Raw genomic sequence first — 14,767 nt, 5'->3', positions numbered from 1 at the left:
AGAAAGGAAGGAACAAGAGCAGTAGCTGGAGGGGTATGTAGGGTCATGGAGGAGGACTTTTCCATGTTTAAGATGAGAGAGCCTTGTAAATCTTTAGATGTTGAGGGAAAGGACCCAATGTTAAGTAAGAGAAGCTTAAGGAGAAAGAGGGAATAATTGATGGAGCAAGGCCTGAGCTCCAGTGCATAGGTCAATAGATTAGCCTTTGAAAGGAGGAGGGCTGTTTGAGGAGGCTTGGGATGTGTGGATGTGTATGGATGCTAAGTTTGGAGGGTGAGAGCAGGAAAGTGACTTATAAGCAATAATATATAGTTAACATTGTTTTATAGTAGTTTTTTGGGTTAGTCTTTTAAACTTTGATTTTATACTTCTGGGGATCTGGGGTTATACCTGCAGCCACTTGTTAAAATCCTATTGGTTGACTGAAATACAGCTCATAATATGGGGCATAGGCTATGTATGTTGGATCTGTCCCTACCCTATGCAATAATTGTTATTTAGTAGTGACTTAAAATTTTAAGTTTGATAAAAACTTTTGATTCCTCCATAGCCTAGAAATAATTTCTTTATCATGTTCATCATATAGTGTGTGTCATCAGGCTTTGGAGATGGCGTATTTTAATAAGTACGTACTGTGTGAATCATACCTATTTTGGGCAAAATATTTTTTAATAGAATTATATTAATACTGTCTTTTTCCCCCCACTAGTAGTTCCAAAGAACTGCTGGTTTATATTTTAGCTCTTGCCAAGTTGTGAAAATAGTGAAGGATGCTTAGACTACTTAACATTCAAATTGTAAGTAAAATTTATTTCTGCTATTATTATCAATATGTTCAGAAAACAGAAATTGAAAATAGTCGTTACCATATAGATAATAGTGAGCTGTAGTATGATGGGACTGTGGGATGGGACTTTTTTTTGTGTGTGAGGAAGATCGGCCCTGAGCTAACATCTGCCAATCCTCCTCTTTATGCTGAGGAAGACTGGCTCTGGGCTAACATCTGTGCCCATCTTCCTCCACTTTATATGGGACGCCGCCACAGCATGGCCTGACAGGCGGTGTGTCGGTGCACGCCGGGGATCTGAACCGGTGAACCGCCATCTGCTGCAGTGAAGCGCGCGCACTTAACTGCTTGCGCCACAGGGCGGGCTCAATTTTTATTCTTAAGATACAAACACTTCCTATCCCATTTTCTGTTAATAAGATCAAAAAGAAGACTAATGATACTTAATGAGTCTTAGGTAGTGAGCTGAAGTTTCTCCTTATTTTCAGGCATTTCTTTATATTGTAGAAGGTTATGGAAATTCTTTATTTTTTTCCCATATCTGTATGGTACTAGTAGTCAAAATAGGACATAATATTAATGGAATGATTTATTAAAAATTTATATTCTTTCTCGTTAAATATGCTTAATTTTTCTGCATTCTTTAATTTTTACATGAAAAAATTTTGTTAGAAATAAATCTGTAATTTCTCTGAAAAATTTAAATACACAAAATCAAATAAACTGTAACTTTTTAGGAATAGACTAATGCATAAATCTAGATGATGCACATACGGACATTCATCTCTACTAGGGGAAAATAAGCTTGAATTATGTTTACTTGAAACCATTTGCTATATTGCGTTTTGAACCAATAGCAAAAAAATTATTGAGGAAAGAATGATAAAGTAATATTAAAGGTATTCCAAGTAATTTCACTACTTTGTTTTCAAACTACTCTATTTGAAAATATAAGCAACTCAAATTAATCTGTTACACTCCTTGTAAAGCATTCAAAATGTGAACACAAAATGAGATTGCTACCATAAGCAAAAAACAATTCTAATTATATTATTCAAATAAACAAACTAAATGAGCCAAAGAAGAAGAATGAAATATTTACAGACCAATAAATCATTTAATTTGTTAAATAGGCAAATAATTTTGGAAGTTGTCTCGGTCCAGCACATTTTATGTTTTCAAGGCATAAAAGATTTTAAAAATTTCTACCAAAATATTGCAGGAATAAAAGTACATCTTCGTGAAGGGAGAATGTTATAACATTTTATCTCTTAGAATGTAAATATCATAACTTTACCTATGTGCAGTAGCTTGGTGTAAGACCTTATTTCAGTATATTCATGAACTTGACAACTCTAAGAAGTAGAATTATGCCCTCTTCTGACAAAGCTGTATAAGCCTATCTCCTTTTTCTTAGTTTACAAAAATGTTAAAAGTTAGATTGCAGAATAGGTTGTGCTTTATATCCTTCCTGTATATTTTTAATAACTTTTCAAATTCTTCCTCTTTTTAGGCTCTCTGGTTAATCATCTTTAGAAGACCGGATTTTTGGATATCTACTCCACTCCATCTGTATTGACTTTTAAAACATGATAATGCAAACCTGTAACACTGGCAATCATCCATGAACTTTTAATTACATTGATTAATAGCATTTGAAGCTTCCTCAGGGAATAAACAATGGCATCAGCAGTGGTTGACAGTGGAGGTTCTATTTTGGAGCTTTCCAGCAATGGAGTAGAAAATCAAGAGGTTAGGCATCCAATGTATTACATTTCTGTTTTGTTCATAGAAACCAATGCATGAACTAATTTTGAAATTAATGGGAAACAGGTATTTGAGAGTAGAAATGTACAATGCATGAAATTGTACATGTACAAGTCGTGTGTCCTCATGTAATTTAGGTAATAGAAGGTTGAGGAAAGTACTTCTGGGCTCTCCTGAGTTGTTAGAACATGCATATATTAGAATGAACTGGGAGGAAAAAATTGAAAGAAAGAAACTGTAGTATTAGTTGAGAGAGAGATTTAAATTCCTGATAAAATCCATTGTTTTGGATTATAGAGTATGTAGGTATGTACTGTACCTAAATACCTAAATTAGATTCATCATAAATTAGAATTTGGTATGTCTTTTAGTTGTCATCTTTGTTTTTTGGTTATTCTGTTATATCTGATTCGATGTGGGGATCCATCATATTTTAATCCAATATATACACTTAAGAATTTAGATAATTTGTAAATCGTAAAAGAAATTCAGATTTTGAAATTTTATACATGTAGAATTTTGCATCATTAGCATATTTTATTGTCTTATTATTGATAATTTTAAAGAAGAAGAGATGGAAATATAGAAAAATAACAGTACCAGAAATATATATACTTCCAGGGCCTGGCTTCTGTTCCCATCGTTCAGTAAAGACTGAATATTGAAAGGATCTAAATTAAAATATAATAATGCTGTCACAATAGGGACAAATAACTTGGTCAGAGATAAGGTGGGAAAATGGAGAGTTTACTGTATTAAAAAATCTGTTTTCTCTATATTCTGTGAAAGATACTGCTGTTACTGGTAGGTAGTACCAGCATGACTGAGAAACGAGTTAAGACATCAGGCTGTATGTTCTGGAGTCTGTATTCTTTTTCCTTCTTGCTTGGTGTCTGCTCAGTCTTCCAAGATAGCTATCGGCAAATCGAGTGGGAAGGGGATAAAGTGAAGGTACTGCTTTTCCTTTGTTCTCAGTGGACTTGGTAACTCCAAAGTTCTGTCATACTCGAATCTAAAACTGGTTCAAAGTCTGTTAAGAGAAGCCACAGCTACAGAACATACTTTATTCTTATAAGCAATTTCTACTTCTTCCTTGAAGATTCACTTTGTGAATGATCACTTCCAGGTATGATTCACCAAAGAGATCAGGGGCTCCGGGGACTTCCATCCCCTCCTGCATCACCCAGAGCAATTATTGCTTCTACTTCAAGTGCTTTCTCTTTGTTCTATAGTTTTACTCTGTTGGTATTTAACCCTATGAGGGGAGCTGCCAAGAACTATAGGCAGAATATATTTACCTTGGCTGATTGGGTACAGTTAATATGGGAAAAAGAGTACAGCAGTTTGTTTCTGGAAGACTCCTTATATTTTTCTTCCTTTACATGGAACCCCAGGTGTTCATGGCCTGGAGCACTGATTATTATGGAAGAAAGAATCTGATAAATGAAATCATTGTACCAAGGCATTATTGACTAATGATTTATGTGGTAGCCTTATAGTGTGGTCACAGGCATTTTAGGTAGTGTGGCACCAGAGTTGGGGAGACTATTCTTGGGGAACTTTTTCTCAAGATTATACTGTGTAGGTACCCCTTTACTTTCATTTGTTTGTTCCTCCAACAAATATTAATTTACCACTTAGCGAGTGTCACGTACTTTTCTAGGCACTGAGGATAAAGTATTTCAGAATGGCTATGAAGAATAAATCAGAGCTAGAGATGGATGGAGAGGTGGTAGGGGGTATTTTAATTAGGGTGGTCAGGGAAGGCTTCTCTGAAGAGGTGGCATTTTAGTTTATACCTACATGAAGTGATGGATAGGACCATAGAAACATCTGGGGGAGGAGAATTCCAGAAAGAAAGAAAAGTCCCTAGTATCTGAAATATCTTCTAATTTTACCAAGGGAGTTTTGGGGAAAGTGGTATTTGAAGGATAGATTTTTGTCTTATAAGCAACTTTTCAGGAATGTGTTTCATATATATATATACACACACAATAATATCTATACTCTAAAGCGTAGGGTAGGGTGAGAAACTGACTTGTCAAGATTTTATAATCAATGTTCCAGAATCTGAAGAAAAAATAAATGTTTAAGAAGTAGTGGACATTTGGAGAGTTATTAATGATTTTCAGGCTTTATTTTTTATAACCTTATTCATAAAGTTATACGTTTCATAAAATTAGGATAATTGTATTTCTGACAAAGATCCCCAAAAAAGTAAACTACAATCTTACTAATGAGTATAGATGCAAAAATCATAAAGAAATAGTAATAAATATATAAAATGTGATCATATATTTAAAAAATCCAATTACCAAATAGGATTTAGATACACAAGGATAATTTAATTTTAAGAAAACCATTAACATAATATATATCCCTACTAATATGATATATGACATATGGTATGTTAGTAGGGATAAAATACTTGATAAAAATGGGATTTTGTGAAATTCAGTATCCATTCCTGATAAAAACTCTTAATAATATAAATGTGAATGTATATTTCCTTAACATTATAAAAACAACTGTTACAAATCAACAGCCAGAATTCTGTACAATGGTGAAGTACTCTAGAGTATTTCCTTTAAAATTGGAAAGAGGACAAGTGTGGACACTACCATTACTATTATTTAATATTTTCCTGCATTCAGGCAAGATAACAAAAACATACATAAATATTATAAAGGAGACCTAATTATTATTTGCAGATAATATGGTTCTTCACCTGGGAAAACCAGAGGGAATCCACTGAAAACTCATTAGAACTAGTAAGAGTGCTTGGTAGTTTGGTGGGTACAAAATTAACATAAAAACTAACTAGCTAGCTTTTGTAAGGATTGTAATTAGTTAGAGGAGACCATGGAAAATAAGATCCCTTTCAGAAAATTAACAAAAAAATATAAAATGTGGGGGAATAAATATAGAAGATATCTGGGATTTATTTGAAGCAAATTAATTAATGACACTGATGTACATGAAAGAAGACTGTAGTAAACAAAGAGATATACTTTGTAATTGGATTGGAGAGATGAGAAGGGTCAGTATTGTGGAGGATGTCAGTTTTTCCCAATTAATCTATATATTTAATTCCATCTCTATCAAATGTTAGGGCAAGTTTGGGGGAAATTGATTATATGAACCTAAAGATTGTATGGAAGCATAAATATTCAGGAATAGCCAGAGCAGTTTTTGAAAAGGAAATGTGTAGCAGGTAGGTCTCATAGAAATGGGGAATTAATGCAGAAAAAATAAAAAGAGGATTTAAATATATATTTTTTTATTTTTTATTTTTATCCCCAAAGCCCCAGTACATAGTTGTATATCCTAATTGTAGGTCCTTCTAGTTCTTCTATGTGGGACGCTGCCTCAGCATGGCTTGATGAGTAGTGAGTAGGTCCATGCCCAGGATCCGAACTGGCAAATCCCGGGCCGCCAAAGCAGAGTGCGCAAATTTAACTGCTACGCCACCAGGCTGGCCCTAAATATATTTTTAATAGCACAGTGAATACAAATTTTAGAGAGCATCTGCTTCTACACAAATAAGATTGGGAGTTCTTCCACTTCAGATTGTGATGGAATAACTAAGACCAGACTTATACTCCCACCATAAACAATTATGAAAATGAGCAAAAAATAAGAAACCACATTTTGAAACAGTGGTGCTATGTCTGCAAGTTTGTGTCCCTCCAAAATTCATATGTTGAACCCTGACTCCCAAAGATGATGGTATTAGGCAGTAGGGCCTTTGGGAGGTGATTAGGTCATGAGGGAGGAACCTTTATGAATGGGATTTGTGCTCTTATAAAAGGCTTCAGAGAGATCCCTTGCCCCTTCTGCCATGTGAGGATACAACAACAAATCTGTGACCCAGAAGAGGGTTCTCACCAAGTCATGCTGGCACCCTTCCATCCTCCAGAACTGTGAGCAATAAGTTTCTGCTGTTTTTAAGCCACCTAGTCTGTGGTATTTTGTTACAGCAACCTGAATGGACTAAGACAGTTGGACAACAGGCAGTGCAGGACTGTGCTTCCTGAGAGAAGAGCAGGTCATCTCTGTGATTGCCCTGGCTTATAGCTTGGAGCCACTTTTTGGACCACAGTGTGGGAAGGAGGAACCTAAGCAGAGCAAAACAGTCTCATTGAGTTGATGAAACAAAGTTTGAAATTGGGAGAGGCTAATCTGAGAGGAAGAAGCTGCCCAGAGGAAGAATATAAGAACTTTGCTTTGGGGTCCCTGGGTCTTTAGCTGAATGAGCTGCTCGGGTGTGGTATGAAACTCCATGAAGCCAGTCAAAGAATGATCAGAAAGGTGTAAACTCAGTAATTTACAGAGTTCACTCAGGGCTGGGAGATAGTAGAGTTCCAACCAGTTAGAGTGGAGAGTCCTTGTTAGATGTCCAGGGATTTATTAGAGACTCCAGAAGTGTCATGCTTTATGGTAGGGCTAAACTAGTGCTAGAATATAGGGTAGTCCAAACTTGCCCTAAGAAGGTTTAAAAACAAGCCTTGAAAGTTGCTCCATAAGTAACTTAACTGTCTGTCATAGTAAACATTATTAAAATAAGAGAACAAATGGCAGCACCCAACAATGTAAAATTTACATATCCAACACCTAACCATGTTAAATGCAAAGAAGTAGGAATAATATAATCTGTAACTTGGAGAAAAAACTGTCAGTGAAAACAGAAACACAAATGATAGAGATGATGAAATTAGCAGATAAGGCTTCAAAACAGCTATTATAAATATACTCAAGAAGTTAAAACATGAACCTCAGAGGAGAGGCATAAAGGACATAAAAGAACCAAAAGAAACTTCCAGATATAAAATATATACTATCTGAAAGAAAAATTTACTGGATAGGATTAAAAATAGATTAGGTACTACAGAAGAAAAGACCAGTGAATTTGAAGAGAGCAGTAGAAACTACGTTATGAAGCACCAAGAGAAAAACTGGAAAAAAGAGAAAGACGATTTGGTTACCTGTGGGACAATATCAAGTTGTCTAACATACATGTGATTTGAGTCCCAGAATGAGAGGAGAGGAGAACAGAAAAAAACTTGAAATGGCCATAAAATTTTTCAAGTTTGCTGAAAAGTGTAAACCCATAGATCAGAGAATCTTAAACCCCAAGGAGGATAAAGCAGAGAGCAAATAGACACTAAGGCACATCATAATGAAAATTGCTGAAAGCCAATTTGAGAAAGAAAATCTTAAAAGCATCCAGAGAAAAAGATGTGTTACATACAGAAGAACAGAGATAGTGACTACAGACATCTTGATTGAAACTATGCAAGTCAAAGATAATGACTTCTTTAAAATGCTGAAAGACTAGAACTTGTTAACCTACAGTTATGTATCCAGTGAAAATGTCCTTCAAAATGAAGCTTTTTTTTCAGACCAATAAAAGCTGAGAGAATTTATCACCAGCTGACATGTGTTATAAGAAATGTTAAAAGAAGTTCTTTAGGCAGAAGGTAAATGATACCAAATGGAAACCTAAATGAATGAAAAGTACTGGAGAAATGGTTAATGGGTGGGTAATATAAAATACTTGTAAAAATCAGTTTTTAATTTTTTTAAAAAGATAGTGGTTTAAAACAAAAATAATAATAATGTATTGTGGAGTTTACAATGTGAAGAAGTAAATGTATGACAACAGTAGAACAAAGGATGAGAGGAGGGAATTGGAAAAATACTATTGTAAGCTTTTTACTTTATACATAAAGTAACATTGTTTGTAGGTAAACTGTGATAAGAAGCATATCGTAAAATCTAGAGAACCACTAAAAAATAAAGCAAAGATGTATAGATAATAAGTCAGTATTTGAATTAAAATGGATACTAAAAAGTAGTCAATTCAAAAGAAGAAAGAGTAAAAGGAACAAGGAATAAATGAAGCAAGTAATGAAGAAAGAGCAGGATAGTAGATTTAAACCCTGTTTTATTGATAATATTAAATGTAAATATTCAAAAAAATCCAATTAAAATGCAGATATTGTTAAATTGGGTTAAAAAAAGCCAAGCCTGTTTATGTTTCATGCAAGAAATTCATTTTAAATATAAAAACACAGTTTAAAAGTAAAAGTATAGAAGTAGATATACCATGCAAACATTAATCATAAAAACGCTGAAGTGGTTTCAGGACAAGAATATTACCAGGGATAAAGATAGACATTTCCTAGATGATAAAAGGACTATTTCGTCAAGAAGACTTAACAACCCTAAATCTGTACACTCAATATTAGAGCTTCAAGATACATAAAGCATAAACTTACAGAACTGAAAGAGGAAATAGATAAATGCAGACTATTAGTTGGAGATTGCAGCATTTCTCTTTCAGTAATTAATAGAAAATTAGACAGAAAATCAATGAGGATATAGAAGACTTGAACAACATTATCAGCCAGCTTCACTTAATGGACATTTATGGAACACATTACCTAACAGTACCAGAATACACATTCATTTCATGTGCACGTGGCTCGTGATCCAAGATAGATCATATGCTGGGCTATACGTCTCAATAATTTTAAAAGGATTGAAATCTTACAGAGAAACTTGTCTGACCAAAGCAGAATTATATTAGAAATTAAAAACAAAAAGATACTTGCAAAATCTACAAATATTTGGATATTAAACAGCTCACTTTTTTTGTGTGTGTGTGAGGAAGATCAGCCCTGAGCTAAAATCCATGCCAATCCTCCTCTTTTTTTTTTTTTTGGCTGAGGAAGACTGGCCCTGAGCTAACATCTGTGCCCGTCTTCCTCCACTTTATGTGGGACGCTGCCACAACATGGCCTGACACGCGGTGCGTCGGTGCGCGCCCAGGATCCGAACCCAGGTCGCCAGCAGCAAAGCACGTGCACTTAACCGCTGCGCCACAGGGCCGCCCCTAAACAGCTCACTTTTATATAAACCATGGGTTAAAGAATAAATCACAAGAGAAATTAGAAAATATTCAAACTGAATGAAAATGAAAACACAATGTATCAAAATTTGAGAGATGCAGCTAAAGCAGTGCTTAGAGGGAAATTTATAGCTTGAAAACTAATAACAGTCCTGCATTGCCTAATGACAGAGATGCATTCTGAGAAATGGATTGTTAAGTGGTATTGTTGTTGTGTGACCATCATAGAGTGTACTAACACAAACCTAAATGGTATAGCCTACTACATGCCTAGGCTCAATGGTACTGATCTTATGGGACCACTGTTGTCTATGCAGTCCGTTGTTGATTGAAACATTATGCGACGCATGACTGTATTAGAAAAGGAGAAAAGGCTAAAATAAATCATTTAAGCTTTCACGTCAACAAGCTAGAATATGAAGATCAAATTAAACATAAAGTAAGTAGAAAAGAGGAAATAAAGTAAAAACAAGTCAGTGAAATAGAAAGTGGACAATAGAGAAATTAAACCAGAAGCTGGTCCTTTGAAAAGATTAGTAAAAAGGATAAATGTCTAAGTAGACTGCACAAGGGAAAAAAACCAAAAGACAAAAATTACTAATATCAGGAGTGAAAGATCAGGAATGAAATGTATATATTATATATATTATACATGTATAATATACTATACATATTAAATATTATGAACAACTTAATGCCAGTAAGCTTGACAACTTAGATGAAATGGACAAATTCCTTGAAAGTCATTCCAAAAGAGATAGAAAGTGTGAATAGCCCTCTATCTTTTAAATAAATTGAGTTTCTCGTCAAAATATTTTCTACAAAGAAAACTGCAGGGGCCGGCCTGGTGGCGTAGCAGTTAAGTTCGCGTGCTCCGCTTCGGCGGCCTGGGGCTTGCAGGTTCGGATCCCGGGAGCAGACTGACGCACCACTTGTCAAGCCACGCTGAGGCGGCATCCCATATAAAGTAGAGGAAGATGGGTACGGATGTTAGCCCAGGGCCAATCTTCCTCAGCAAAAAGAGGAGGATGGGCAATGGATGTTAGCTCAGGGCTAACCTTCCTCACACACACACAAAAGAAAACTCCAGGGCTAAATGGCTTTACTGATGATCTGTCAAGCATTTAGGGAAGAAATAATACGATCTTACACAACTCCTTCAGAAAATAGGGGACAAGGGAGCATTTCATAACTCATTTTTTTATATTACCCTGTTACCAAGACCAGACAGAGATATTATAGGAAAAGAAAACTACGAACCAGTTTCCTTCATGAACATAGAAACAAACATTGTTAATAAAATACTAGCAATCAAATCCAGCAGCATATAAAAAGGCTCATATGTTTCAAATGGGATTTATCCCAGGAAGGTAGGTTTAATCAATCAATGTAATTCATCATATTAACAAAAAGGAAAAAATCATGTGATCGTATCAGTAGCCACAGAATACCCATTTGCCAAAATTCAACATCTGTTTATTATACAGATTATTTAAATTAGTAACAAAGAGCAACTTCCTCAACCTGATGTGTTCATCTGTGAAAAACCCACAGCCAACATCATACTTAATGGTGAAACACTGAATGTTTCCTTTGTAAGGTTGATAGCAAGGTAAAGATGTCTGCTCTAACCACTTCTATTCAGCGTTGCACTGGCAACATTGCTACAGGGCAAGAAAAATAAGACCCATGGATTGGAAAAGAAGAAATGAAACTGTATTTCTTAAATGATACAGTCATGCACATAGAAATTCCTAAGAAATCTAGCCAGCTGTTAGAACTAATAAATTTAGAACAGGTAAATAGTACAAATCAATTGTATATATGTATACTAGCAAAATACAATTGGAAAATGAAATTTTAAAAGGAATACTGTTTAACAGAGCGTGAAAAGAGCATAGAGATAAGTTTAATGAAATAAGTGAAAGACGTGTACGCAGAAAACTACAGAATATTATTGAGAGAAATTAAAGACCTGAATAAATGGAAAGATATACCATGTATATGAATTGGAAGAGTTATGGTTAAGAACAAAGTTGGAGGGCATATACACCTGATTTATAGACTTACTCTGAAGCTCCAGTAATTGAGACAGTGTGGTATTGGTAAACCAACAGACATGTAGATCAGTGGAACATAATATAGATCCACATAAGGCTGGCTGATTTTCAGTAATGGTGCTAACGTAATTCAGTGGAGAAGAGTCTTTTTAACAAATGATGGTGGAACAGTTGTATACCCATATGCAAGTAAATGAACTACAGTACCTTTTCACATTGTACACAATGAATAACTTGATTACAGAATTAAATGTTAAAACTAAACCATAAAAACTTCTGGAAGAAAACACAGGAGAAAATTTTCTCAACCTTGAAATAGGCAATGATTTCTTAGATTAAACACAAAAAACATGAACTTTAAAAGAAAAAAAAGATGAATTGAACTTCATTTAAATTTAAAACTTCTACTGTTTAAAAAATTCCATTAAGAAAATGAAAAGGCACACCAAAGATTAGAAAAAAACATTTACAATACATATATTGACAAAGGACTTATATTCAGAATATATAAAAGAATTAGTTGGAGATAATCCATTAAAATGGGAAAAATATTTGAACAGATAATTATATAAATGGCCACAAACACATATAAAAATGCCCAATATTATCAGCCATCCAGGGAAACGCAAATTAAAACCACAAGGAGATACTACTAAATACTTAAACAGAATGGTGAAAATTAGTGTGATACCACATGTTGGAAAGGATGTAGAGCAACTGAAACTCTCACACACTGCTAGTGGGAATGTAAAATAATATAACTACTTTGGAAAATAATTTGACAGTCCTTTTAAAATTAAATATACAGTTTACCATATGATCTGGTAATTTGACTCATAGGTAAATATGGAATAGAATGGAAAGGAAGGGAGGGAAGAGCAGGGACATTAATAGGAGCATTGCAGTCATATGAAGACAGGTGAATAGATAAACATTTGATATATCCATACAGTGGAATTCTCAGCAATAAAAAGTGAACTACCTATATATGCAACAACATATATGAATCTCAATATTATGCTAATTTAAAGAAATAAGACATAAAAAGTACAAATTTTTGATTCCATATAAAATTTTAGAAAAGGCAAGTTTATAGGGTTAGAAAGCAGATTGGTGGTTGCCTAGACCCGTTTGGGTAGGAGGGTAAGGGAGTAGGTGGTGGTTGTGGTGAGAGTTTGACTGGTATAGGGGTATAGTTTTATATTATGCAAATGGTATTTTTTTTTTAAAGTTTTCAAATTGCTCCTGTTGGCTTTAAGGTTTTTTGTTGTTGTTGTTCCATTTGTTATTTTTAAATGAAAAAAAATAGAAGTATTTTGATTTTTTTTCTTAGTTATACAGGATCATTTTAAAAACCAATATGGGGCCGGCCCTGTGGCTTAGTGGTTAAGTGTGCGCGCTCCGCTGCTGGCGGCCCAGGTTTGGATCCCGGGCGTGCACTAATGCACCACTTCTCCGGCCATGGTGAGGCCGCGTCCCACATACAGCAACTAGAAGGATGTGCAGCTATGACATACAACTATGTACTGGGACTTTGGGGGAAAAAATAAATAAATAAAAAATTAAAAAAAAATAAAAACCAATAAACTCAGACATACTGAAAAGATGGAAATCCCTCTTTTATCTGCTCCCCTGTCTCTTACGAGATTATTAATAGTTTGAGATATATTTTTCCAAACTTTTTAATGCATATGTAAAATAAATATTTATGTAAATAGACTCATACATTAGTATCGTTCTGTTACCCATTTTTTCCTCCACTTATTTGTATCGTGGATAAGTTTCCATGACAATACAAAAATGTCTGCCTTAACCTTTTAATTGATGCTGAAAACAATCTGTCATTGTATGGATATACAGTAGTTATTCAATCCATTTCTGATGGTTCATGTTTTCTTTTGTGTATTGTGAACATCTTGGTTAGGGGACTTGACTTAAAACTGTGTTTGCATAGCAAGCACACTGTTTTTATTTTAGTGACATATTTATTTGGAATGACTTCTGGGGTGGTAAATAGTTGGGGGAGATTAGTCCCCCAGAGCCCGATGAAGCTTTGAAAGTGGGCTTTGTCTCCAACAAAAGAAAAAATGTGCAACAAATTCATGTATTTTTAATATACTCCTGAATTTCATGTCTTTCAATGTATTTCTAACATACAGTGATAAAAGGATTACAGTACCATTGCCTTCAGCCATTTTATGGTATTTGTCTTTGGAAACTTATAATATCTGGAGAGCAATGACTTGAGCACATTATAAAAGCACTTTTTGGGTGAACACTGCAGTGTTGCACTTGTCCTGCCTCTTTAAACTAAATATCTCTCTTGAATAGAAGTTTTTGAGATTACTGTTAGTGCTTATAGTAGGATTGCCAGATAAAATACAGGCTGTCCAGTTAAATTTGAATTTCAGATAAACAACAAATAACTTTTTACTTGAAGTATGTGCCAAATATTGCATGGGATATTCTTATTATTCCTTGTTTATCTGAAATTCAGATTTAGCTGGGTATCCCATGTTTTTATTTGCCAAGTCTGACTACCTTAGCTTATAGGGAACTAGGTAGGTTGTGCCAAGACCTGCTGAATCTGGATTTCATGCATTTTAATTATTGCAGATTTTGGTGACTTGAGCAAGATTATAGTAGTCTTAAATAAAATAACATAGTGGATATGTAAGTTTTTACTATATTATTGTAAAAAACAAAGACTCCTGATTCCTTGGTTTTCCACCCTCCTTCCCCAGAAAAAATAGCTAGCTCTTCTACACAAATACCAAGCACTAATTGTCTGCATATCTGTATGCAGTGGCCTGTTATTTGGCAGAGAAAGATCTCATGAAGTTACTTGCCATTATAGATTAGCAAATGTTGAATCTATGAATACCTGTTAATATTAAAATTTGTTGAGCTTTATAATTCTTTGAACCAAGCTACAAATACTTAAATGCCACTTCAGTTTATATGAAGTGCATGTTGATGAGGAGGATATAAAAAATGACTAAGATGTGGACTCTTGCTCTCAAACATCTTACTATCTCATCAAGAAGTTGGATATATAAACAGATAATTATAATACAGGATAATGAACAGTGATAATATTAGGCAAACAACTTGTTCTAGAAGTACCTGGGATGGAAAAATTGATTCAGATTGGGGGATTATGGAAGACTCCCTGGAACTGAGCCCTGAGTGGATGAAAAGGATTTGGACAGATATGGAAGGTAATTTCAGGCTACAAAA

At 34.6% G+C, this 14,767-nt stretch overlaps 1 protein-coding gene across 11 annotated transcripts in view; it reads left to right on the top strand.

The window, feature by feature from the left end:
• ELF2 (E74 like ETS transcription factor 2) overlaps positions 1 to 14,767 on the top strand; it is a 95,764-nt gene that overhangs the window by 25,170 nt on the left and 55,827 nt on the right. For 10 of the 11 annotated variants that reach the window (XM_058550080.1, XM_058550073.1, XM_058550078.1 and 7 more), the window contains exons 2-3: positions 710 to 797; positions 2,301 to 2,539. In XM_058550080.1, the coding sequence (XP_058406063.1) occupies positions 2,468 to 2,539 (72 nt within the window). In that variant the 5' untranslated portion in view covers positions 710 to 797; positions 2,301 to 2,467. The remainder of the gene's footprint in view (positions 1 to 709; positions 798 to 2,300; positions 2,540 to 14,767) is intronic. The other variant, XM_058550072.1, reaches the window with a different exon arrangement.

The sequence above is a fragment of the Diceros bicornis genome, chromosome 11 (genome assembly GCF_020826845.1).
Source record: "Diceros bicornis minor isolate mBicDic1 chromosome 11, mDicBic1.mat.cur, whole genome shotgun sequence".
NCBI classification, from domain to species: Eukaryota; Metazoa; Chordata; class Mammalia; order Perissodactyla; family Rhinocerotidae; genus Diceros; species Diceros bicornis.
Note: the sequence above shows the minus strand (reverse complement) of the source record. Positions and strands in the feature narration are given on the sequence as shown.